General features: G+C 44.4%; 1 protein-coding gene across 3 annotated transcripts in view; it reads left to right on the top strand.

Moving 5' to 3' along the window:
- The window catches only part of Reck (reversion inducing cysteine rich protein with kazal motifs), an 80,224-nt gene extending 57,833 nt beyond the window's left edge, over nt 1–22,391 (top strand). For all 3 annotated transcript variants that reach the window (XM_023565519.2, XM_063225488.1, XM_023565520.2), the window contains 10 exons: nt 4,898–5,034; nt 7,161–7,301; nt 8,227–8,415; nt 10,534–10,656; nt 13,084–13,255; nt 15,505–15,697; nt 16,795–17,005; nt 18,671–18,744; nt 19,567–19,722; nt 20,797–22,391. In XM_023565519.2, coding sequence (XP_023421287.2) covers nt 4,898–5,034; nt 7,161–7,301; nt 8,227–8,415; nt 10,534–10,656; nt 13,084–13,255; nt 15,505–15,697; nt 16,795–17,005; nt 18,671–18,744; nt 19,567–19,722; nt 20,797–21,012 — 1,612 coding nt within the window. In that variant the 3' untranslated portion in view covers nt 21,013–22,391. The remainder of the gene's footprint in view (nt 1–4,897; nt 5,035–7,160; nt 7,302–8,226; nt 8,416–10,533; nt 10,657–13,083; nt 13,256–15,504; nt 15,698–16,794; nt 17,006–18,670; nt 18,745–19,566; nt 19,723–20,796) is intronic.
- Nucleotides 22,392–26,541: the final 4,150 nt, after the last annotated feature.

Raw genomic sequence — 26,541 nt, 5'->3', positions numbered from 1 at the left:
ATTTCGCAAGTGAGTTCTCAGCTCAAAGCCTGTCTTTAACAATTTGTCCTGCCCACTTCCCTTTTCCTATCATCACCTACTTGTCAAGTGCTTTCCCGTTTTTTCCTCCACTGCTTGACTGTTTCCTCCACATCCACTTGCTCACTGCCTGCTCCTTTTAGCTGCTCTCAAATACCAGACATTCCTATGCAGTCTTCTCAGGTTTCCCCAGTGCATAGTAATTTACCCTTAATACAAATTCCTATAGACCTTTGAAATGTACTTTCTTTTGGAATTTAGTTCAAGAAACATTAAGTGTCTTCAGTGTGCAACTCTATGCAGTTTTTGTTTTGACTTTTCTGTTTTTGTTTTGTGGTTCACAGGACTGAACCCATAGTCTTCACAGTGAGCTACATCTCCAGCTGTTTTTAATTTTTATTTTGAGACAGGGTCTTGCTAAGTCACGAAATTGCCCAGACTGAGTACATTTGCAGTCCTTCTGCTCAGTATCCCAAGGTGCTGGGATTCCAGGCCACATCCCATTTATTTTTGTATCTGAATGTGTATACTTGTTTTATATTCTGTTAGAGTATGCTTTCTTTATGGAGTTTATTTTTCTTTGTGTCCTTTTACTTTTATCATCATCTCTTCTCTTTTTCTCCTCTTCAAATATTAGCATAATCCTTTCACACAGTAGATACCCAATAAATATTTGCTGAGTGAGCTCATGCATGCATCTTTAGGGCCTGTTTCTAGAAAGAATGGTTTGCTTAGGAAATCTAGGATAAAGGAAAGAGTGGAGCCCTCTGGTGGGTGAAGCCAAAAGTATTTAACTACAGAATAATCTATTGTCAGCTGTTTACTCAAGCATCTTTTTTTTTCTTTTTTTCCCAAAAGCTTTTCTAAAACCAAGTTAATATTTATCTCCTAAATTGCTGGTGTCTGGTTTAAATACTGCTGGGTACTTGATGACTCATTTTAGATATTTCAACCCTAAACATGTGTAGGCCTTTTTTCTGACATGCTTTAGTAGGGAGATACTGAGACATAACTATTGGTTGACAAGCAGGAGGCAACAAGTAAGCAATAGGATTCCGGAAGAACATGGCAGATAGATAGCAGCAGCCTCTGAGGCTCTCAGAGAAACCGCACTTAAAATCTAGGAATAGTGCCGGACAGGAAGTCCCAGGCAAGGGGGGATATTCTTTGCTGACCCAGGAATGAACTAAATTAAGATAAACCATCTGGAAATGCAATCCTGGTGAGACAGCAGGCACAGATAAGGTCTCAGCATGGAAGCTGGACCTGCACCACTGGAAACTGCGATTTGAATTACCTGCAGCCGATTTGAATTACCTGCAGCCGCCATTGTGTCCTGGTCCGCACAGCAGGGAAAGAGGCGCGAAAGCTCAGAGAGTGGAAAGCATTGAAAGGAGTTGGGAGCAGGACTGGCCGGATGCCCTGCATTGACCTGCGGTGAGTAAGCAAATCGGACCCTTACATAGAAAAGGAGGCTTCAGCGGAGGACATACTTGGACCAGGCAGACTTCCCAGAACAAGAAGCTGCAGTGACTTCAGTCACATATTCCCCTCTCGAGCGGGATTGGTGGGGAGTGCCTGGCCTGTGAGACGCTACTGGCTGAGACCCAATAGGCTAGCCCAACTCAGGTCCCAGCAAAGGTGCACCCTAGAGGTGAAGCCTTGGGGTAGGTTGACCTGGATCGGCAGGCCCAGCATAGGCTGCCCAGATCTGTGTCTCCCTAGTACACTGCACTGGGCGGGAACACCTAGCTGGCGCAATTCAAACAGACTGTGGCTGACAGGGAAGGAAGCTGGGCCTCCTATACACGCTTAAATATAAGGAACAAAGAATATGGGAAGAGAGAGCAACAAGAAAAGGTCCTCAGCCCCCAATCCTGAGAAACACGCAGTAGCAGACACGGCACCAATAGATATAAAGCGCTATCTCCAGAGCCTCATAGACAAGTTCAGGAATGAAGTTATTAATGACCTGAAGCAAGACATAAGCAGAATAGTTAGAGAAATGCTAAGCACCGCCCAAGAAAAAACAGATGGTGTAATGGAAAAACAGAAAAAGAGGGGAGAATTGTTTGATGGAGAAGATAGAAAAAACATAGAATACATGAAGCAGGTTCAAAGAGATTACCAAGAAACTAAAAACTCTATCAAAAACTGGCATAACAGCTTGAAAGAAACTTAAGGACAGATTATCTGAACTGGAGGGCAGATTTATAATATGGGAGCATGAAATGAAAAACTTCATAAAAATAACAAAAAAACAAACAACAACAATACAAAAACTAGAAGATGATAAGAGGATCTATAACTTAAGAATTAAGAACATAAGAGAAGAAGTGGGGACACAAAAAAAATGGACTACAAAAGCTATTCACAGAAATAATCCAGGAGAATTTCCCTAATTTGGCAAATGGTAAAGATACTCAGATGTATGAGGCATATAGGACCCCAGCAACCTACAACCCAAACAGAGCTACACACAGGCATATAATAATCAAAATTCCAGAAATCCAATATAAAAACAGAATATTAAAAGCCGTCAGAGACGAAAAACAGATCACTTACAAGGGAACACCCATCAGAATTACAGCAGACTTCTCAGCACGAACCATCAAATCACGAAGAGCGTGGGGGGAAATAATTCAAGCTTTGAAAGATAATAACCTCCAGCCAAGATTGATATATCCTGCACAACTGTCCCTAGAAATTGATGGAAAAACAAGGTGCTTCCAGGGTAAAGAGGAACTAGGGGAATTTGCAACCACTAATTCAACTCTACAGAGAATACTGCAGGATAGTCTAAAAAAAGAAAATACTAAGATTCCAGAAATTAGTGGCAGAGAGGCCACAATAAATGAAGCAGAAAATGAAATGAAGAATGACAAACTGACAACAAACGACAGAAAAAGAGCTCAAAAGAAATGAGGCAGAGAAGATCAGAAGGTTGGAACAGCAATTTTGGAGAAAACAAGACATCATAATAGCTAGTGCTGATTTAGTATCATCTTGTTTTGAAGTCCCATCAAACGTGTATTCTTCAGTCTCCATTGGTCTTAAAAGGTTGTATCTTATTGGATTTTATTATATATGATAATATAAGCAAAAACTTTTATAGACAAGGAGTTTATATAGAAACCATTGTTCATTTTCTGTCAATTGGTTCTAAATACCCTGTAATAATGTCATTCTCCTGAATGATTTTAGAGTGTCGTGATATGTTTGGTGCTACAGTATAAGAAGTTATACTCAAAGATTTCAAGGAAAGAGACACTATGGTAACTATTTTTATGTCAGGATATCTTGTGGTGAAACACTGGTTTGCCTAAATGGTTATGATTTGACCTGCACTGTTCTGTTGTTATGCCTTCTTTTATCTCAATCCCTCCCCCCCTTTTTTAATTATTTATTTTTTCTTTTTATTTTTTTTAATTAAGGGAAAAATAAGTAAATAGCAGGATACATTATATTAACCCACTTTGATTTCCTATTAACTTGATTTGAAAGCCTGTATTGCCCTCACCATCTTGTTTTGACTGATTTTCCTCTATTCTGCTTTGCTTGATAATACCAAGATCAAAAGTATAGGCATAACTGTGAAGACAATAAGAATCATTATGACACCCATTCCGATTGATAATTTTCTTTTAAAATCCTGTAATGTCTCCAATGCTATGGTTTTATTCTTTCCTGTTTTGTTCAATTTTATTATAATTGCCAATTCTTCTTAAAATAGCAAGAGGCACTATGGTAACCATTGTTGATCACCTTATATTTTATTTTTACATTATCTATTATGTCCATCCTTTTGATTTGACTGACTCTGTTCTGATATGTCGCATTTGGTTTTACTCTCTTCCAAAAAAGTAATAAGAACTGTGGGAGTAATAAAACCCAAAATGTGTAATTGTCATTCTACAAAAAAAAAGAAAAGAAAGTGCTCTAAAGGTTATAACTGCATATATGTTTAAGTGTATAGGATAGATAACCATATTACTGAGTGTTTTTTGGATCATTGAACAAAACTGTTTGCACTCTCACTGTTTGAAAGTCCACTTTATGTGCTTCAATTTTGTAACTTGAACAACTATTTCTAAAATGAGAATATGTAATCTATTAACTAGTGATTTCTTACTGTTTATTTTTTAAATTTTATATTACTTGTACCCTTTTTCTATTTTTTTTCCTTTTTCTCCTTAAATTAAAAAAAAAAAAAAAAAAAAACAAGTAAGCAATAGACTCAGCACCGAAGAAAGCCCCATTCAAGAATAGAAAACTCTAAAGTATCGGACTCTGCAGTGGTGGAAGCCCACACCTTAGTGTTAATAACTAAAAAGATAACTTAGAAAGAGAAAAGGAGAAAAGAGAGGGAAAGAAAACAGTTAAACGAGCATAAGATTTGGAAAGTAAGGATGTGTGATTTTATAACGGTCAGTTCAGCCTAATTTCCTTTCAAAGATGGTAAAAAGCCACACTGAGGTAGGAACAGTAAGTGTAAAATTCGATCAAGGCCTTTGATCTCAGGTAAGAAAAAGCATGGGCTTCTTTGAATTTTCTGTTAGCTGAGGTTTGTTGTGAGTCCTTTTCTCTTTCACCATACTTAGACCTAATCAATAGGAAAACATAACTAACTTAGGAGAACATTTTCTTACCAACCACAGTAGTGCATGTCTATAAATCCCAGTACTGAGGAGGCTGAAGCAGGATTACCACAAATTCAAGGCCAGCATGGGCTGCATAGCACAACTCTGCCTTAAAAAACAAAGGCCGGGTCAAGGAAGAAACCCACATTTTGGAAAGCTTTGAAAACAGAAGTGATTTTAACTAGACAACATGAGGCAGTTCCTTGAACCCTAAACCTGTGTACATTTTTATTTTTAAGATCAGATTGTGTGGAGATTCTTGAAAAATGTGGAGACCATAACAAATTTCCTGAAGACCACACAGCTGAAAGTATTTGTGAGCTTCTGTCACCTACAGATGACCTGGAAAATTGTATACCCTTAGATACATACCTCAGTAAGTACTGCTTTTGTTTGTTTGATTTTAGATTCCAAATATTTCTCTCGCAATCTCTATCCTTGCTCTCTACCTGTTAAGAACATGTGGTTCAGTGGAACCATCTAACTCACAGCACTGGAGATTGAACCCAAAGCCTTTGCACTGATCTACACCCAGCCCTTCTTTTTTTAGTGTTTTATCTTGAAATAGGGTCTTGCTAACTCACTAAAGCGCCCATGCTGGACTCCGTGCCTCACCTCCCAGACTGCTGGGATTATAGCCATGTACCACCACACCCAGAATCAGGCACAAACTTTTACTTGTTTGGCTTTTTTGGCACAAGAAAATGTTGCATCCTAAAATTTATAAGCAGAAATGATTAGTCTGAGGAGGTACAAACTGTTAGCACTCAGGAATTCCACACAGTAAATCAGGGGCCAGAATTCTCATATGTCATGCTGGCTCCTTGCCATGATGACCAGAAACTGGAATTTCCTCTGGGGAGTATTCAGCTTTTTGTCATGAAAATATAAATCTAGTTGAGCTAGGTTTGGTTTGCACTTACCTGCCAAAAGGCAGTAAAAGTGATCCTCTGGGTTGGTACAAGGAGATGGAATTTGTGCTATTTCAACTTCTGTACCACCAACACCTGCCAAGAGCTACAGAGTTAGTTGGTATCTCATTGAGGGATTTGGGAGCCAAACTTCTTGGCAGCAGTACGGTGATGTAGTGGAGGCCAGGGTGTAACATGTAGAACTAAAACTGTGTACTCAAGAGTTAAGAGTTAGGCCGCCAACGGGGAGCATTAGGGTGATGAGCTCGCTGGAATGGGGCTGGTGAAGTCATCTACTGTGATGTTTGTTTTCTCTTCCTGTGTCAGATAGGATTAAATTCAACTGCAAATTACAGAATAGCAGATAAAATTAAAAGAAATCCAGAAACAAATAGTCTAGGGCTGTTACAGTGGCTCCATCATGAGGAATCCAGCCTCCTGTTTTCTTTCCCCACTCTACTTCATCAAGATTAACACAACATGGCTACTGGAGTTCTCTCTGCCATATTATAGTTGCAGAAGCAAAAGGAAAGGCACAAAGTGAACTACTTCTCCTTAATCCACTCCTGCTTATGTGGAAACCTGGGAAAGATTGTCTTTAGCCATTGCCATCCTAAGTAAAATTGAGGATCTGTTAGTCAATAGGAAGAGGCAGATAGATGCCAAGTTTGTAGTTGATGGTATCTGCCTTTTTCTTAAAACCCAAAACTGTGTCCCTTAACCTTGTGAGCAGTGTAGCAAAAAGGAGAGCATTAGACTAGAATTTAGAGCTCTGTGATTTGAGCAGGTCATTTCTTTGAGCCTTAGATTTTCTACATGTGGGTTGAATTGGCTGGATGAGATAACTCCAAGAGCCTTTGTACTTCTGCAACATCAATATATTCACAATCCCATACTCTATTAGAGCAGTCAAATATATATGTAGAAGTAAACTTTCTTTATTTTAAATTAATTCACCATTCTTGGTTTATTTATTTTTATTGTTTAGGAAAAAGGAACTTTCAACAAAAGGAAAAATAAAGAATTTTATTGAATTTCAGTGCTGTTTAAATATCACACTTACTTTATCTAAAGTGAGATTCTTCCTTAGTCATAGTTTCAGAAGTTAAATATAATTATGACATGGTATTACCGTAATAAATTATCATTTAGAATAAAGCATGCTACATTATCCTTCTTATACATAAACAGCTATTTATCACAATACCCAAAATATACCTCTTTCCATCCTGTAACACTACTTAGAGTTAACTTCATTTTTTTATTTACACACAGAGTTTTTATTGTTTATTTCTTTGCCAGATGTAAACTCTTATATTAGAGACTTGTCTGTTTTATTCATCAGCGTATTTCTAGTGCCTAGAATCTTGCCTAGCATGTGGTAGGTACCCAATCAATAAATGAATGCATATATTTTTATACTAAATTCACAAATTGTGAGATAATCTAATTGTTTTAAACTTATTAGAATCAATCTTTGCTTTATGCCCATGAGCTCTTCGTTTATTGCTGCTATAATTAATTCAGATAATTTACAGACACTTATTATTCTGTTGAGTTGGTCATACTGATCTATTTTGGTTTTTCCCAGGGCCCAGTACCTTAGGTAACATTGTGGAAGAAGTGACTCATCCCTGTAACCCAAATCCTTGTCCGGCCAGTGAACTCTGTGAAGTGAACCGAAAAGGGTGTCCATCTGGGGAGCCATGCCTTCCATACTCCTGTGTTCAAGGTTGGTGTGGGTATGTCTTAGTCATTTTCTTGTTCCTGAGATACCATACTTGACATCCACAATTTAAATGAAGAATGATTCATTTTTGCTCATAGTTGTAGACATCTCAGTCCATAGTCAGCTGGTTTCAAGGCAGGGGAGCACAACAGAGGGACATGGCAGAGGAGAATTGTCCATGCAGGGCAGTGGAAGGCAGAGAGAAAAAAGAAAACAGGATGGAGTGAGCACTTCTAGCCCGTTCTGACTGGATCCTGCCTTCTAACAAGTCAGCTGCAGACTCATCAGGGCACTGACCTACTGATAAGTACCACACCCTGTGATCTGGCCCGTCCCAGAAAACCCCAGCTGTGAGTGCATGAGGCTTTGGGGTGGCATCTAGATATGCCCTGTAACAACAGGGTGTGGGATGAACAGGGAGAGGTGGTGCTGGTGTTTATAGAAGTTATCTTTGGCATCCCGTTACGAGGGAATTTGTTTTCTTTTGTGTTTTTTCAGTGCCAGGGATTGAACCCCCAGGGTCTCATGCATGGTAGACAAGTGCTGTCCCATAGAGCTGTATCTCCAACCCTACCTAATTTTTTGTTTTGTTTTGTTTTAGTTTTTATTAGTATATATTTGTATTACATAATGATTACATTCCTTGTGGGAAATTGGAATGGGTACATAGCACCTATCAATCCTTTTTCATCTCCTCCCTCCTCATTGCTCCCTTCTCTCTCTTAATCTCTTTCCCATTTGTAAAAGGTCTCCCCACTTTCTATTGTCTATCTTTTATTTTGCTCTTTGTTTATATTCTGGTGTTCTTGTATATTTAAGCTTACCTACATAATCTTTAATAGCTGCACAGGACCTATGGACTTTGTGTCAAGGATATCTAATGTCATAGAACAATAACCTCAGCGTTTTTTGTTTTGTTTTGGTACAGGTTGCAAATTGGGAGAAGCTTCTGATTTCATTGTCCGTCAGGGGACACTCATCCAAGTGCCATCATCTGCAGGAGGAGTTGGTTGTTATAAAATCTGCTCATGTGGACAAAGTGGGCTCTTAGAAAACTGTATGGAGATGCATTGTGTAGACCTCCAAAAGTCTTGTATTGTTGGAGGAAAAAGAAAAAGTGAGTCTCGAGGTGTATTTGTTTCATTGTAAGATTATTTATCTCACTCTGTTAAATGTGGCACACATCTGGAACCCCAGCTATTGGAAAGGCGCAGGCAGGAAGGTGGCAAGTCCAGAGCCAGCCTGGGCAAGTCCTGTCTTACAAAAATCAAAAAGTAGCTGGGATGTCGGACAGTGGCGGGGTACTTGCCTAGCAAGGACAAAGCTCTGGGCTCCAAGGAAAAAGCTGCCTTTGTTCGCCTTCCCTGAGAAGCTTAGGGTCCTGCTTTCTCAGTTTTCTTACCATCTGCTGCTGATAGCCAAACAGCTGTTTATGTCAACAGCTGATTTCAAAAATTGTGGAAAAAATTACCACTTTGGGTTTTTTTGGTGTGTATTTTGTTTGCTTTTTTTTGAGACAGTGTTTCACTATGTAGTTCAGGCTGTCCTTGAACTCACTCTGTAGCCCAGGCTGGCCTCCCAAAGCAATTCTCCTGCCTCAGCCTCCTGAGTACTGGGATCACAGACATGCTCCACCATGCTCAGCTGTTTCGTTTTGTTTTGTTTTGTTTTTGAGATAGGGTCTCTGTATAGTCTAGGCTAGACAGAACTCTGGCTTCTCCTGCCTTAGCCTCCTGGGTACTGGGATTTGGATGTTCACCACTAAACCTGGCAAAAATACCACTGTGGAAGATTCATTATCATCCCACCCATGCATTTTGTTTCCCCATCTTTACTCCCATTCTTCATAGTAGTTCAGTTTTTTATGCTTTTAGGTTTATTCTTTTTGAAAGGAAGTGTGCTCTTAGCTAAAAAGAGCTTGAAATTTTTCTGTTCTAGGGTGTTTTTTTAGTCCATAGTCTTTGTATAAGAGCCAGGCTTGGTGGCACACAACTGTAGCCCCAATACTCGGGAGGCTAAGGAAGGAGAATCACCGCAAGTTTGAGGCCAGCCTGGGCCACCCAGTGAGTTCAAGGACAGCCTGAACTACATAGCAAGACCCTGTCTCCAAATAAAGTAAAATAAAGGAAATTTTATTCCTTGTATTATAGGAAGTATCTGAGGACAGACAAGTTTATTCCTTGTGTGTACATTTATTGATTAAATGTCTATTCTGTACGAAAGAATATACTAGTGCCTTGTTGAGCTGAAGCTGAGGGGCAAGATCATGCTTTATTTTATATGGTAGATGGGAGAGAATTTGAGCCATAGAAAGTTACAGTGCACTGTGGGAGCTAGTCGTCTCTGCCAGGGCATCAGGAGAGTTTTAAACCAAAGATGCCACTGGGCCTGGCCCTGGAAAGATGAACAGAGGTTCAGAGGAGGAAAGGAACATTTAAGGCAGTGGAGCAATCAGAAATAGTCTTGGAGAATACACAGCAGTGTGCTAGGATGAGCATATTATGGGCCTAAAAGAATATGGTAGAAGGATCTCAGATTTAACTCCCTAGTTTGTATATTCAGAAGTCATTTTTAAAAAATTTTTCATTTTAAGCCAGGAGGCTGAGGCAGGAGGACCACTGTGAGTTGGAGGCTAGCCTAGGCTACAAAGTGAGTTCAAGGCCAGCCTGGGCCATATAGTGAAACCATGCCTCAAAAAAACCAAAAAAAAATTTTTTTTCATTTTAAACTGTGTGTAGTGACATGGGCCTGTAATCCTAGCACTCTAGAAGACTAAGACAGGAGCATTGCCTGAGTTTGAGGATTGCCTATGTCTGAGCCCAATTTAATGACTTAGCAAGATTCTGCCTGAAAATAATAATAATAATTATGATAATAACAGTAATATTAGACTATAAGCTAACAGTAATATTATTACTGTTATTATCATCATCATAATGATAGGGCTGTAACTCAGTGCAGAGGTCCTGGGTTTAGTCCCCAGTATTGCCCCCCCAATATACAGATATGCCATTTTAAAATTCGGGGCTCGGTGTGATGTCATATGCCTGTAATTCCAGCACCTAGCAGACTGAGGTAGTAGCATTGCCAAATTCAAGGCCAGCCTGGACTACATAGTGAAATCCTGTCTCAAAAACCAAGTAAATAAATAAAACTTTTGAACTATCAAATTTTTAGTTATGTTTTAGTTTTTAACACATAATATAGATTGCCGTTTTCTCTCTCTTTCCCTGAGGTCATGGAACATTCTTTAATATCGACTGCAATGTCTGTTCTTGTTTTGCTGGCAATTTGGTGTGTTCTACCCGCCTCTGCCTCAGTGAACACAGTTCAGAAGGTGACCGTCACACTTTCACAGGTGACTGTGGGTACCCAGAGGCTGTCGTGGGGGGCTGTCGTTGGGGGGAGCAGCACAACCCTGCACATCAGTTTCCTTTCCAGGCAGCTCCTTTGGTCTTGCTTCACCTGCAGATTCGCACAGTAGGATCATTGTAGCATCAGAGCACAGGAGTTTTTCCTCTTTGGATTTCAGTTTCATACCGTACAAATGGCAGACTATAAGCTAAAAAGTTTCTTGGGGCCCTTCTAGCACTAGTAGCATGGGATTCCCCATGTCAAAGAAACCAAATAACAGAGCCAGTGAGTGGCAGGGTTTCAGATAAAGGAGACTGTCCCAGCCGGGAAATACCACTTTTCCCTGTTATGGCAGTCTGCGGTGTCTGTGCGTTCTCTGAGTTCGTTCTCACACCGTCTTTCCCAGTCTGCCTTAGTTTCCTGGTTCACTTAGGCTCCCATAAATGCTAATGTCCGGAATATTTCCTTCTTGGCTTTACCATGCTCTGCACTGGCGTTAAGCTCATTCCATCCCACCGAATGTAAACCTGGTGAGATGGGATATTCCCTCCTGCAGGTGCTAACAGCATTGACTGTGTCTCTTGCTAGTTGCTTTCTTCCAGACCTGGAAATACCTTTGTTTTGCCAGGTAAAGAGGCAGTAGGGAGCTGCCTCGTCCCTCATTTCTTGTTTCTGCACTGGCAATTTAATTCTTCTTTCCTTGAAGTTGGTAGTATACATGGAGAGGAGTTGGGTGAGGAGGACAGAAAAAGGATTTACCAGCCTCTGCCTCCATCCTGTTGGAAGTAAAGGGAATGCAAAAATGAGAAGTCAGCAGCAGACTGCTGTGGAGTAAGCGCAGGACCGCCTCTCCCTGGTCCCCCCAGCCGTGGGCAGCCTTCGCTGCTGTATCATCACCACCGCCACCACCTTTCACCACCCTTGTTCTCTGCTCGGATGCAGACGAAGTGTTCTGCTTATCAAAAACGTAAAGAGATGGGGGAGGGGTGAAGAGTGACCTAATATTTACAGAGAAAATGTTTATTTGTTTTTAATATCTAGATGTTTTTGGAAAGTGAACTTCTCAGCTAGTAAGACCTCATTCCCTAGTATGTGGCCTTTACTGTCTTGGGATAAATTAAGCAGTGACTGTTTCACAGGGAGGCACTAAGGGAATTCTGCTGGTCCCAAACTTTTCCAACTTTGTCTGACTCAGTGTCCCACTCCAAAAATGCCTCTGAAAGAGACAGTCATAAAAAGCTTTTTGTTTTTGTTTTTGTTTTTTTGGGCTGGACATGGTGGCACACTCCTATAATCCCAGCACTCGGGAGGCTGAGGCAGGTGGATTGTTGCTAGTTCGAGACCAGCCTGGGCTACAAAGTGAGCTCAAGGCCAATTGAACTGCATAGAAACCCTATCTCAAAAAGACAATGGTGATACTAGGTGATACTTGATGATGGTGATACTAGAGATTAAACCTGTGACCTTCACACTGAGCAACATCCCTAGCCCATTTTTCTTTTGTTTTGTTTTGTTTTTTGACAAGGTCTCAATGAATCACCAAGTTATCCAGACTGGGCTCAAACTTTCCACCCTCCTGCCTCCTCTTGTAGTACCACTGTGCCTATTTGGCCATAAGACTTTGCAAATCTTAGGGTTATAATAATTTGGGCTGGAGATGTAGCAAAATGAAATAAGGCACTGGGTTCAATTTCTCAGACCTGCAACATAAAGGAAAAAGTACAGTAATTTCTCAAGTTACCTTCTTATTCTTCCCCCTTACCAAGAAAACGAGAGTGGAAGGAACTTACATGGGGAACTTAAAACCCTTGCAATGTCTTATTTTGGTATTTAACATTCAAGAAATCCCTGACGCCAAAGCCAGGCATTTTGCTGCGTGCCCGCAGTCCCAGCCACTTGGGAGGTTCAGGCAAGGATCAAGGATCTTGAGGTCAGCCTGGGAACACAGCAAGACCCTGCCTCAAGGGAAAAAGAAAAAAGAAAAAGAACTTCCCCAAGCCAGACTTCAGACATCTAAATTCTAGATTTTATAGGTCAGGTGAAACACAGTTTACTCTTCCTACCTTGCTATAGTAGTCTGTGCCTGGGATCGCAGTCCTGAGGCCCTCTGTTGGCTGGCGATAAATAGCCCAAGTTACAGCCATCTTAGCAATGACTTCTCAGAGCCTTGCTGCTTTTAAAACCCTTGTCCAAGAATGCAAGGACGTCTCCCCCCCCCCCCCCGCCCATTAATTTACAACTCTAGTGAGGTCACTACTTTTTCTCAAAAGTTTTATTAGACAAAATTGGAAAGGTGTACATTCAGAGAAAACAGCGTGGGCCCACTGGGGAAAGATACCTCATATGTGCTTGTTAATGGCTGCCTCTGTAAGTCCTGGTGAGGGAGGAGGAGCACCTCCATACTTACTTCTGAACGCCTCCTTCCCGTCAGGTCTGCCTTGTAACTGTGCAGACGAGTTTGTCCCAGTGTGTGCGCAGAACGGGCGCACTTACCCCAGTGTCTGCATTGCTCGCTGTGTGGGGCTCCAGGACCGGCAGTTTGAGTTTGGGCCGTGCATTTCGAAGGATCCTTGTAATCCTAACCCCTGCCAGAAAAATCAAAGGTAAGTCAAATGGTTACGGTTTTTTTCAACCAAAACCAGCACTTACGAGGCATATACCATGCATGTACCAAACAGTGAACACACGAAGGTGCTTCAGAAGTGTTCTGGTCCCAAGGCCTGCGGAATCTAGAGAAGAGAGCCATGGGAGGCTGCTCGACCGTACCGTGGGGAGCCCAGATTGGGCAGCGAAGGCAGCCTTGGAAGGGAGGACCTCTGGAGGGGTGACACTCGGCTGCCCCTAGGAAGATGAGGGCACTGCAGGCAGGGTACAGGACGAAAGCGGGTCGAGGGGAAGGCGTACGGCAACAGCTGGAGTCACACGTGCTAGAAGTGAGGAGGTGGTGTGGGACTGGTGGGAGCTCCACAGTTGTGTGAGACTAAGAGAGAAAGAATAGTGTTAGGAAAGGTAGCAGGTAAGAGGAGAGAGATGGGTACAATCAAGGGAGATTTTCTTCTACTTATGCCCCATTTTATAAACAGGACCTGCGAAAGCTCAGGAAATACAGCTTCTGTATTATTTGTCACTACCTGGTTTGGGGCTCCGTTCTCTGCAGTTTCCTCACTGAGCCCAGAGGATGGTTGCACTGGCCTTAGTGGATTTCTGTATGTGGTAACCAAGGGCAAGAGTGTGGCTCCTTGACACTTCAGCCTTCTGGAGCTAAGAGTTCCCACTGGCTGCCTGAGAGACCAGAGCATGCTACAACTGAGTGCCACAGTCCTTTCCTTGTGAGGGATTTTATGAACAACAAACAGGTAGTTGCTTCTTAAATTTCAAAACCCTGGGGCAGACCAGGAGTGGTGGCGCACGCCTGTAATCTCAGCATCCAGGAGGCTGAGGCAGGAGGATTTCTGTGAGTTTAAGGCCAACCTGGGCTACAAAGTGAATTGAGGCCAGCCTGACTTGCATAGTGAGATCCTGTTTCTAAAAAGACTAAACTAAATCAAAAACAAAACAAAACAAACACGTAAAACAAAAACCCTGGTGCAATGTGGAGGAAGGAGAGGATTTTTCTTACGTGTAAATGGAGGGGTGACTCCAAAGACTTAGTTGCTCATCTGCCAAGGTCAATGATGAAAACTAAGCTGAAAAGGTTGCTGTGGAAAGAAGGCAGGGCGTCCTACAGAAGGGGCAAGCCGTGAAGATAACATGCAGCGTGGTGGTGGCAGGACTGCTTATTCTTCTCTACTGGCTAAACTTTCCAAGTAGTTTATTGCTTGTATAATAAAACGATGGAAAGAAATTTCAAAGTAGAAAGACTTTTCTAGCTGCAATACAAAGGCAACTTAAAAGAATGGACTGGAAAATTCAGCTAAATGAAAATCAAACTTTTCTGTATGGTAACAAATAAACCGGGCAGAACATCACAAGGACTGTTGTCCTCATAAAGAGCCCTTAGAAATCAATGTGGAAACATAAACCTAAGTAAAAAGGGGCAAAGATCAGTATCCTAACAGAAAAATGGGCTTGGAAGCAAATACTGAAAGATGGTCTTGGTTCTTAACACTTGAAGAAAATGCTTTTATCCATTAGGGTTAGTAACTAGGTATTTCATACAAACCCAATACCTCAGCACTTTCCTGGGATCCTCCTGTTTCCGTGTACTCAGGTTGACGGTTTTTCTCCCCACATTGCCAGATTTCTACTCATGTTTTCACACCTTCCCTGTTGATGGGTAATGAAGTTCCAAATCCTCTTTTCCATCATTCCTTTTCAGACACCTTAAATTTCCATGAAACCCGAAATGCATTCCAACTTCAAGTCACATGGCAGAAGGGAGCCTTTTCCTAAAATGCTCCCATTAGCCAGACGGAAGCTTGGCACCTAAAGTACTGCATTCGTCACTGTGAGACCCCAGGTTAGGCCCCAACCCCACACATTGGCCTCAGCACAGGACTGCTGTCCTACCCCATACATCTTTGGCTCCTGCCCTTGGGGTCATTGCTATTTCCCCAAACCCGCACACCCTGAGTTCCCAGCTGCCCTTTCAGCCTGGCCTGCCGGGCAGCCCGCATTGCTGCAGGCTCCAGTTAGAACTCCTACGCCTGGTGCTTCCCTGTTTGCAGGCCCCAGCATTTCCTGCCTGTCACATACCCTCAGGCCTGCCCAACTCCATGCTCAGCATAAGCTCTTTGGGGACAGGACTTGTTGGTGTTGGTGTATCTCCTGCTTGTCCTCAGTCCCAGCCTCATCTAGGGCTTTGCCAGCCCTGCTGCAGTCTCTCCCTGCATCTGGCATTCTTGTTTTTCAGGTGTGTATCCAAACCCCAAGTCTGCCTGACGAGTTTTGATAAATTTGGTTGTAGCCAGTATGAGTGTGTGCCAAGACAGCTCTCCTGTGATCAGGTCCAAGACCCTGTGTGTGACACAGAGCACATGGAGCACAACAACCTCTGCACCTTATACCAGAGAGGAAAAAGCCTCTCTTACAGAGGCCCCTGCCAGGTATGTTGTGTGAGGCACAGAATTGGTGATCTGACAAGTGAGTCAGTGGTAGACCCCTGAAGGCCTGCTATGAATCCTTTCAAATCTAAAGAAGCCAGTCCTTCAAGAAAAGAGGAGCAGCTCAACTCTAGAAGGCTGTCTGGCTAGAGTTCAGGCAGCCCACTCTGAGGAAAAGAACTAACACCATTTCCACCATTCTGTGGGTCAGAAACAAATAAGGCACACTAGGGGTGGATGAATTAAAATAGAAAGGTTCCCACCCTTCCCACCACTGTCTGGCCTCCTGTAGAACTGAACACAATTGAGATTTTTGCCTTTTATATTTTAAGTCAACTTCTCAGTCTTGTTTAGTCTGTATCCCTGTTAAATGAATACGCCCAAGAAACCACTTAGAGGCACTGCGGGCTCTGCCCATTTCACGCTGATTTCACGCTGGCCTTCTACCGAGGGGATTCCTGCCTTCGGGCCTCGCACACCCTGCCCCCAACCCCTGACACTTAACATGACTGCTACACCTAACATGGTCTGATCCCCAGGTCTTTACGGTTAGAAAGGTCCCATGAGCTCCTCTGCTAAGCCCGGTCTTCAAATTGTGTTCCCTTTGCACTGAAACCGTCTGCTCCGAATCTTCAGTCCTGCCTTCCTGCTTGTTCACAACCTCTTTCCGAGGATGGCTTGGTGCTCTCTGCTGCATTCCTAGCCCACTGGATGGGCCAGGACTGTCTGCCCGCCGATCTCCCCCTCTTCCCTCTTGCGTGTGCAGCCTGGAAGAATAAAGCCTGTGCATCTGAAGGAAGATCAGTCTTGTCTTCCTCAGGCAGATGTTCCAGAACATTAAGGAATCTGGGCAGGGGGAGGAGATGATAAGAGGGAATATTTACTTTGTAGTGGTTTGTGTTGAATGAGCACCATGGCCCAGAGAGACTAGAAAGCACCCTCTTGCCGTCTGCTGTCCCCTGGGCCCACCACAGGAGCTTATAAAGGTCCCCACACCTTATTCCTGAGTCTTTTCCTCTTGGAAAGGAGGGAATATGTTCTTTATTCTTGGTGAGAAAGGCTTACTGGGACTTCCAGCCTGAATGTGGTTTGTTTCCCAGCCTTTCTGCGCAGCCTCAGAGCCTGTCTGTGGGCACGACGGCCAGACCTACAGTAGTGTGTGTGCCGCCTACTCGGACCGGGTGGCAGTTGACTACCACGGGCCCTGCCAGGCTGTCGGGGTCCCCTCAGAACACAGCCCTGTTGCCGAATGTGCTGCTGTGAAGTGCCCGTCGCGGTTGGCTGCTGGGTGCAAACCCATCATCCCACCTGGTAAGCTGCGCATATTTGGGGTGGGCAGGGGTGCAGTTGTAAAAATTTGCTTATCTACCACCAGAAACTGAATCTGTAAGAAGAGAGTTGACTAGTTTATTTAAATTTTTCAGAAACTTGAAGAGACCCTTATGCTGATTAGACACACCACAACTGGGCTGACCTCAAACAGCTGTGGAGTCTCTGGGCTATGGTTTGGGTTTGCTCTGCTTTGAGACAGAGTATTTCCATGTAGCTCTGGCTGGTCTTCAGCTCACTATGTAGGCCAGGCTGCCACTGAACTTGTAGCAATCCTCCTGCCTCAGCCTCCTGAGTGTTGGGATTACAGGCATGTGCCACCATGCCCAGCTTTGGTCTGGTTTTTTTAAACAATGTGGCTACCTTCTCTCAAGCAAAATCATATACCAAACGCCAATATATTAACAGATAAAGTAGTATTTAATACTAAATTTATTAGTATTAATAAATTAATTAGGATTATTAGTTTAAATGCATATATTCACTTTTTCATTATGTCTACTTTTAAAGTAACAGTAATACTAATGAATAATCAAAAGTTTTGATTAACACATTTGAAATTGGAAAAAACATAGAAGAAAGTTACCGCCTTAGAGTGGCCTTGGCATTTAATTTGATTGGTTTAGTTATATAGAATCAGGAAAGTCTTATTTCATACACATGGTTGAAGGCACTAAGTTTTGCAAAACAACTTACCATACAATCTCACACTCCTCAGTTAAACAGAGATGACACAAAGGACTTTATTCCAGGTCAGCACAGACCAGGCCAATCTGGAGTCCACTGGGCTCATTCCTTCATCCATCCGTCAGTTCAGCAGGTGGTTACGAGCTTCCCCTGAGGGCCAGACACTCTTCCAGGCCCTGGAGCCATAGGAGTGAGCCTTTTTCTTCCCCAGGGCCGAGACAGGTAACACAAGCTCCTGTGCAAACCCATACTGTATGGTGGCAACAGACAAGACAAAGCAGAATCACAGCAGATAGTGAGGGCCATGGCGGAGAGGTCACTGATAATCGACTGGTGAGTGATCTCTGTGGTGTTAAAATATGCTACAGTAGCTAGGCAAGGAGCATTTATCAGCATTTATCAGAGGCTGAGGCAGGAGAATCACCATGAGTTTGAGGCCAGCCTGGACTACATAGTAAGACCTGGTCCCAAAATAACCCCCCTCAAAAACTAATGGTATTTGATTATATTTTATAACAAAATATTACATTTGATCATGCCGTGTCTTGTTATGATTTTTTTAAACAGTGTAAGATAATTTTGAAAATTAAAGGTGAAGCAAACACTCATGGAACCCTTGAAGTACCAGTTCCCTTATACTGCAGACAGAAAAACAAAGGCCCTGCAAGAACATTTGGCCAGGATCCCACAGGGAGTCTGGAGGCCGGCAAGGTCAGGCCCTGGCGGCCACTGCCTCTGTGTGCTCCACAGCCCCTCAGGCCGTGCGGTGTTGAAAGATGCTGGCAAGGCTGAAGGAAGGGCTTTGTACAAGCACAGATCGTAAGATCCCAGGTTTCTCAGGGAACAGCCCTGGGGTGCAGACAGCAGGAGAACAGCTGTGGCCCAGAATGAAGAGTTGATGGTCAGCCATTTGAGTTTCTTATTTCGGTCTGAACACACCAAAAATGGTTTCTGTTACAGGTGCTTGTTGTCCATTATGTGCTGGGATGCTAAGAGTTCTCTTTGACAGGGAGAAGCTGGACACCATTGCTAAGGTAAATGGCCTACTATCCCTCACTACCAAATCAGGAATCCCGGAGAGCAGAGTATAGTGTCCCATTTACAGATGAAGTTAATCCTCAGAAAAGCAACTTGCTAGCCAAGTGTGATGACACATGCCTGTAAGTCTAGCTGTTTTGGAGGCTGAGGCAGGAGGGTCACAAGTTGAAGTCAGCCTGGGCAACCTAGCAAGATCTTACCTCAAAATAAAGTGAGAAAATGTTGAGCACAATGCTCCTTGGATGCAATCCCCAGTGGAGGAGCACTTGCCTGAGGCCCCATAGCTCCAGTTAGTAGAACTCGGGTGCACACACATGTCCCAGTCTGTGGTCCTTCCTGCCACACCCTGGCTGTGCAGTCAGCCAGCCTGAGCCTGGCGGCTGAGAGCAGCAGATGCCCAGGTGTTCACAAGGGCCCCGCCTCTCACACTGGCCCCAGTGTCTCCTCAGGGGCCTTCTGGAGGCTGCCGTCTTCCCTGGGTGGTTTTGCCCTTTTCCTTCTGCCCCATCACTGTGTGCTGTTCCTGTTTGTGGACAGAGCTCCAACGCTTGGCACTGCCTAGACAATCCCTCCCACTTTGATTAAAACACCTTTCTAGAAGGACTTTATGTCCCTGCGACCTCTAACTCAGGACAGTGACTGATAAAAGCTCTTCTGGTGAGTGTTTATCGTGGCTGCAAAGCCCCATAGGCCTGCAGTACAGAGCCTGCAGACTTAGGACCTGGCTCAGCAGACCCTACTTGGGCCAGTGCAGCAAGGTAGCGAAGGGAATTCTCCTTTTCAGATAACAGAACTGTTCTCTCTCTGTCTCTCTCTAGGTAACAAACAAAAAGCCAATAACAGTTCTAGAAATACTTGAGAAAATCCGCATGCACGTGTCTGTCCCACAGTGTGACGTGTTTGGATACTTCAGCATTGAGTCTGAAATTGTGATCCTGATAATTCCTGTCGATCATTACCCAAAAGCTTTGCAGGTGGGACTCAGCATACATTGGAAATTATCAAGTTTGATGGACGTGGCCTGGGGAAGTTTCAGGGGCTGGGTGAGAAGTGAGGCATTTGGGAGGATTGGAAAGGTACAGGAGGTGGCAGAATGCAGACCAAGAGGAAGGGAGAGGTTAAGTTCTAGTGACTCGGAGAAGTGAAAGAGCCCTAGGAAATCACTGGGTCCCGTCCACCCACTGTGTAGACAAGGCAGCCGAGGCCTAGGGAGGGAGGGACTGGAACAGCTCGTGCAGAGCCAGTGGACCCCGATGTCCTTAGGCCATGCTCCACCATGGAGGAGCCCATCAGATTGGTCTTGTGGGGCTGGGGATTTAGCTCAGCGGCATAAGCGCCTGCCTGGCAAGCGCGAGGTCATGAGTTCAATCCCCAGTACCGCAAAAAAAAAAAAAAAAAAAGTGGAAAAAAAAGATTGGTCTTGTGGGCTCGAGCTTCTTTTCCGCACAGCATAGAGGCGTGGGGAACCTCATACCTCATTCAAGTGGGCCTAAGTTTCAGCATCAAAGTACTGAGAGCAAGGGAAGGGGATGAATGAATGTGGGCAGCCTGTGACTCACAGGCGTGTTTACAGAGACATCAACGGTACGTTCCCAGTGTCTCATGTGGGTGAGCAGCTCGTGCCTGTAATCCCATCTACCTGGGAAGCTGAGGCAGGAAGCCTTCAGGTGTGAGACCCCATAGACCTAACACATAACAAAAACGAAGATGTGTTTGGTCTCAGCATATAATCCAGTGGTGGAGTTCATGTCTGACAGGTGTAAGGCTCTGGGTTTGGCCTCCAGGCTGGATGTGCTGTAGGAAAATGAAATCGGTTGACCGACAGTGGTGGTGGCATTGTGAGTCATTTCTTTCTGACTTGATTTTCGTTAGTGCTGTTATATGCATGCAGTAAATTAAGGCCATAGTAAAATGTTACTCTGCATAAGAAAAAGAGAAAGCAAGCTTCTCTGGGGCTACATTGCTTGTGGATGTTGGGAGAATTTGTCGGACCTGACTTGTTCATAGGTTTAGGCTCTGTGTTGAAGGCTCTTATTTCTTCCTCCCAGGTTGAGGCCTGCAATAAGGAGGCAGAGAAGATCGAATCCCTTATCAACTCAGACAGCCCCACACTGGCGGCCCACGTCCCGCTCTCTGCCCTGGTCATCTCCCAGGTGCAGGTCTCCAGCAGCCTGCCTTCCTCGGGCGGCAGGCTCAGGCCTCAATGTTGCGCGCTGCTCCTCTTCCTCAGCCTGGGCCTCACCTTACACTTGCTCTGGGTGTGACCCTGTGCCCGCACGGAGTGCACAGTGTTCCTCGGCCCGGCTCTTCTGCCTCGTGATGACGCTCAGGACTCCTGCTCGGCAGTCGACTCCTGGTCAGGAAAAAGCACCTGTTGCCTCTTCCACCACACAGTATTTTTTAAATTGCCAATATTGGTAGTGAGGTTTTTGTCTCATTTTTACAGATGTCAGTGTTTCTCAAGTGTGGTGATCACTGCCTCATGATTTACATTTTACCCAGTGGATAGGTCCCCACTCTAAAAGAAACTTAATATCCCAACTAATGACAGTGATCCTCCTGCCTCAGCCTCCCAAGTGCTGGGATTACAGGCATACACTACCACACCCAGCTCCCTTAAATATTAAATTTGCCCTTACGTCTATTTTTGTATACAGTTGCCTTCTGTGTATAGAGACAGAGGTCTGGAGAACAGCCACTACGGTTAGATAGTGTGAAGTAAAAATAAAGCTTCTCTGAAATTGCCACGTAAATCATCAGGCCGACTTAAGCTAATTTACAGAAACTTAACTTTGGACCCCTCGACTGTGCTAAGCAAGAATAAGCTGACGCTGTGTGACGTTGCAAGTGACAGTCTCAGCGGTCACTGGTCTGTGCCTATGTTTTCTGTGGAAGGGAAAGCATTTTACATCATGCAGTTTTATATTAAAACCAGATATATATTCTTTGGTATTCATGGAGATAAATTAGAGTTTTTAAACATCAATATTTAAACCAATTGCTGCTACTTTATATAATAGCCAAAAAGTTAAATAATTAGTAGTTCATGTAAATAATACATGATTTTTCTATTTTATTATGAAGAAGGTGAACAGCCATATTTGTAAAGTGACAATCATGTGTTAACTCAGTACTTTCCGTTTATGAAGACACATTTGCTTTTTGTGATGTGCACAATGTAGATAAATGTTCTGTCTTTCTATTTTGATATAGAAGTATAAAGAATTACGGTTTATATATTTAAAAATATCAAGCTGAGTATTAAAAGGTTTGCATGTTGTCTAAGAAGTTGGATACTTTGAATGTGTTTTACAGTTTGGAATAAGCTATTCAGTGTGATTCTTTTTGTTTGTATGCACCTAAACTTAGTTTTTACATGAAGTATTTTTTCAGTATTACATGTACCCTCTAAAATATATAGGGATATGCTTTTATACCAAAATGTTTTGAAAAGTGGGCACTTAAAGCTTTCAGAGTATTTTAGTATTTCTGATGTAGCTTGTCTGTTGCAATTACTTATTTCTGTATAAATGTCTTCAATGCAATATACTAGAAAGCTTTCCTATTTTAATAGATATAATTTGTGTATGGTCAAGTGTATTTCCAAGCAATGTGAACGTTTAAAATGAAACAGTTGATCATCCTTGGTTTGAGCTGTGTCCTTTGCTTTCTGATAAACCTCTGAAGTCATGGAGTGTTGTTAACACAGGCTGGGGGAGCAAGAGTGTGTGATCCTCCGGCCTTAGCCTCCTGAATGCTGGGATCCAGGTGTGCACCGCCACCTGGTTTATAATAATTCTTACACCCAGAGGGAAAATGACAACAACAGGAGTTAATCACTCCTGCTAATGAGGAGCAGACAACGTGGGGAGGATTGTGCTGGCTTTCTGCAGACACAGCTACAGCTCTGCTCTGGTGAGGGTGTCTGTGTCCACCCCGAATTCCTACATTGAAGTCTTGATTACTGCTGTTGAATAACCCAGCCAGTGAGTTGTGAGCAGAGGGTACCAGTCACTGGATGTGCTGAACTTAGATGCTGGGCTAGAGGAACGGCCACAGCCTCTGGCCTTGCTGTTCCAGCCACACGGAGCAGCTGGATGGCCCTGGTGTGCACAGGAGCCTATGAGTTGGGCCTCACCCCTGGGGCTGCCATTGGGGAGAGCTTCCTCCCTCACCTCCTGAGCTCTACTGAGAAGGCAGAAGTGAGCTCTAGGTGTCAGCTCCACCGAGGGGTAGTTAACCCTCCAGGACTCAAAACCCACAGAACCCTTTGTTTGACTTAATGCTTCTCCTCCAGCACTGGGCTAAGGGGAATGAAACCCAAACATCCCACAAGGGTGCTGTTTTTCAAGGGGACAGGAGACGCTGCTCCTAGTCGCTTCCCTCCTCTCCTTCCCTTCATGCTGGCTGCACGAAGCCTGAGTTAGGAGCTTTGCCAGCTGAGGGGAAGGGAAGACAGAGGTCTTGTTTCTGGGGAATTCCTTTCCCAATCCAGCATTTTGGGGCTGGAGGAGGGACTCCACTGTGTGTGGAGAGTCACACCCTGAGTCAGGGCAAGGCCTCAGCAGCTCTGGGCTTTCCCCGGCACAGGGAGGCTTCTCAGGAGGGAGTCTGTCACAAAGGAGAGTGCCGCCATGGTGAGTACCTGGCAGGGCACAGTGAGACAGGGTCACTGAAGCCACACTGACCGGGGCGAATCTCAGCAGACAGGCCCAAGGAGACAGGCGCTGTCAAAGTAACAGGCACAGCTGGCCAGCAAACTTTCCGGTTTACACAGTGCTTGATGTACACAGACAGCAAATGTCAACTTCAAGTCTGAGTCACTTCTGGATCTGTGCCTGGGAGCTATGCTGATCAGGCGAGGGGACAGGTTAACAGCCTGCCCCAGCTCACCCACCCTTCCAGTTGTCCAACATGAAGGCTGTTGTGCTGGTTTTCTATAAAAATTATATACACCCCCCCCAGATGCACTGAGAAACAAAGGAAAAAGCCTCACACCTTCTTCTTTCAGCTCTATCAAACAAACAGCATCTGTCCCTACATGTGTCTCGAGTGTAACTGGGACAGGGTCCTCCTTCTCCACTGTGCCAGGGGTTACCTCACCGCCTAGCTTTGCATTTGGGATGTCACTTACTGTGGGTCCTTTGCTGCCTTAAGAGTTCCTAGAAGCCCCCCTCAGGCAGGGCCCAGCAGGTAGTCAGGTGATGTTCACCCCTTATCCTGAGGCCACCACCCCTGTCTTCCCAGAACTGGCTCCGTGAGTCTGCTGCAGACCCCCGCAGTCCCCTTACTGAAGAGTCAGGGGAGCATTTCTGTTGGTCAGGGTTCCTGAAGGAAAATAGATGACCCACACTAATTCTAATCAACTCAAGGAAGGATTCATAAAAGACTGTCTGCACAGGTGGGCAGGTATAGGGAGCCTACAAGGAACAATGGGCTATCACAGTCAAGCTGGGAGTTTCTGGAGCCCAAGGAGACGCGCACACAGCTCTCCCTGGAGAAGCCTGTTCCTCCCTCCCTGGCCCTCCTGCAGCCCCATTGGGAACCCAATGGGAAACCCAGGGGGGATGAGGGAGACTTTTGAGGTCGCTGTACAGCTCAGCTTTCAGGTAGAGAGCAGGACAGTCAGTTCATGAAAGGAAATGGAGACAGGAAGAAGAGGAAGGTATGCGTCACAAGAGTCTAGGACGAGGCCAAGCAGAAGGCCAGGTGGTGTAAATTCATTCATTCCACTGCACTGAGGTGTCGAGGAGAGGCCCCTGAATGCCTCTTCTTTCCTGACCTTGCTGTCTCCTAAGTCCCCCATCTTCTTCCCCTACCCTTCTTCACATGTCCCAGGGGCTCCTTGGGGAGCCCTCTTCCCTCTGCAGCCTAGCAAAGGAGTCCTCTGCCCTCCCAGGCACACAAACACTGGCACTGAGCCCACACACTCAAGGTGAGACCAGAAGTACAGTCTTCACTCACTGGACGGCTGCAGAAACTTTCTTCCACCCAGGCGGGCTGGCTTTGACGCAGAGGACTGGGTGTGTGCAAGAGGGAGAGAAGGTGGCCATTTTCCATCAGCAAGAGCTGCCCAGGAGAGGATACCATGTTCACAGTGAGTGTTCATCCCCCACAGCAGTGCAGTCTGTGAGCCTGGAAAAGTCAGAACAAAATGAATTTGGTTATGAGTCTGATGAAGTCTAGGTTGGGTGATTTTTGAAGGTGTTGTTATTGTCAGTGTTTTCACATGACCTACTCCAGCTGGCTAGTGATGTTATGTAAAAAAACTGTTTTGGTTTGTTTGTTTTGCCAAGCATGATGTTACATGCCTGTAATGCCAGCATTTGGGAGGCTGAGGCAGAAAGATCACTGCAAGTTCGAGGCCAGTTTGGCCTACATAGTGGATTCAAGACCAGCCTGAACTACGTAGTGAGACCTTGTCTCATAGGAAAGAAAGAAAGAAGTCACTGGGGCTGGGGATTTAGCTCAGCGGCATAAGCGCCTGCCTTGCAAGCAGGCAGTCGTGAGTTTGATCCCTGGTACCAATAAAAACGAAAAAGACCAAAAAAAAAGAAAGAAGTCATTGTACTTTTTCCTCAGCCTTTTGATGGTGAATCTTATGGTTTCAACACTCTGCACAGGCTGAGAGTCGCAGAAAGAGGTCACAGCCGGTTTAGCTCCATAGACACAACCTGGTCACCCTTCTCCCTTTCCACCTTCCTCCTTTCCACTCATATATCTAAGATTGCCAGAGATGTCTTTTAACTCTGGTTTCTCTTTCTCATTTGGAGCACTGAAGGTGAATTTGCTCTGTACACCAACAAGAATATTACTACAAGTAATGCTACACATCAGCAAAATGTAAAATCATGCAAACACTCATGCTTTCTTTCTCTCTTTGCTTTTTTTACTTCTGACACCTATGACCTCCTGGAACTGGAACAGCTTGAGCCTTTTGTATTATGCTCCTGTTAACAGTTTCCGCTGTCATTATGGGAAGATTGAAGATCGTTAGGGGACATATGACAGAACAACCAGGAAAGCTTCCTGGTTACTTCCTCAACGTTGTCCAAGGATTCCTGTCCTATATGCATGGCACCAGTGCTTTAACTAAATTCTATCCTGAAATCCTCACCATCATAACTGTCACGGGTTTATGTCTGTGTCCCCCAGGCCTCATAAGTTTTCATTGTGCATTTGTGATGCTTCATTGTCTAGTGCTTGGATTGATGGTGTCAGTGCTCCACCCACACAGGGGTGGAGCCAGGATGTGATGTAATGACAGGAAGAAGGTGTGTCTTGCTTTTTGCTGGTTCCCCCTTGCTGTTGGCAGCCGCCATGAACTGCGGCCCAGCCATGCCCGCCTGTATTGGAGCCAACCAAGTGTGGACTGAAACCTCCAAAAACTGTAAGAAATAAACCTTTCCTTTCCCAACTTTGGGCTTCAGGTATTTTGTCTCAACCCAAGTAACTAAGACAGAATTTGGTACCGGGGAGTGGGGTCGTTTGCTGTGACTATATCTGGCCGTGTTTTTCAAGAGGCTTTGAAAATGGCTTGTGGGCAGAGTTTGGAAAGGTTCGGACATGTCTCCTGGATGCATAGAGCTGGAGCAGCTTAGGCTGTTCTGTAGAGGAGATTCTGGTCAGAGCTCCAGAGACCAGAAGGCTGATAGCCTCATGGTAAAGACCAGGCTTGGAAGGCTTCTCCTGGGAAAAAGGACTGCACTGGTTGTTGAACTCCACATGATATGTGTTATGGCTTGGCAGAAAGTTTGTTGGCATTTTGCTCCTGCCCAGAGACTTTGCCTGAG

Source organism: Cavia porcellus, unplaced genomic scaffold, assembly GCF_034190915.1.
Source record: "Cavia porcellus strain 051 isolate PalLab524CR breed Dunkin Hartley unplaced genomic scaffold, mCavPor4.1 scaffold_1, whole genome shotgun sequence".
Classification (NCBI taxonomy): domain Eukaryota; kingdom Metazoa; phylum Chordata; class Mammalia; order Rodentia; family Caviidae; genus Cavia; species Cavia porcellus.
This window is presented reverse-complemented; position numbering and strand designations above follow the sequence as displayed.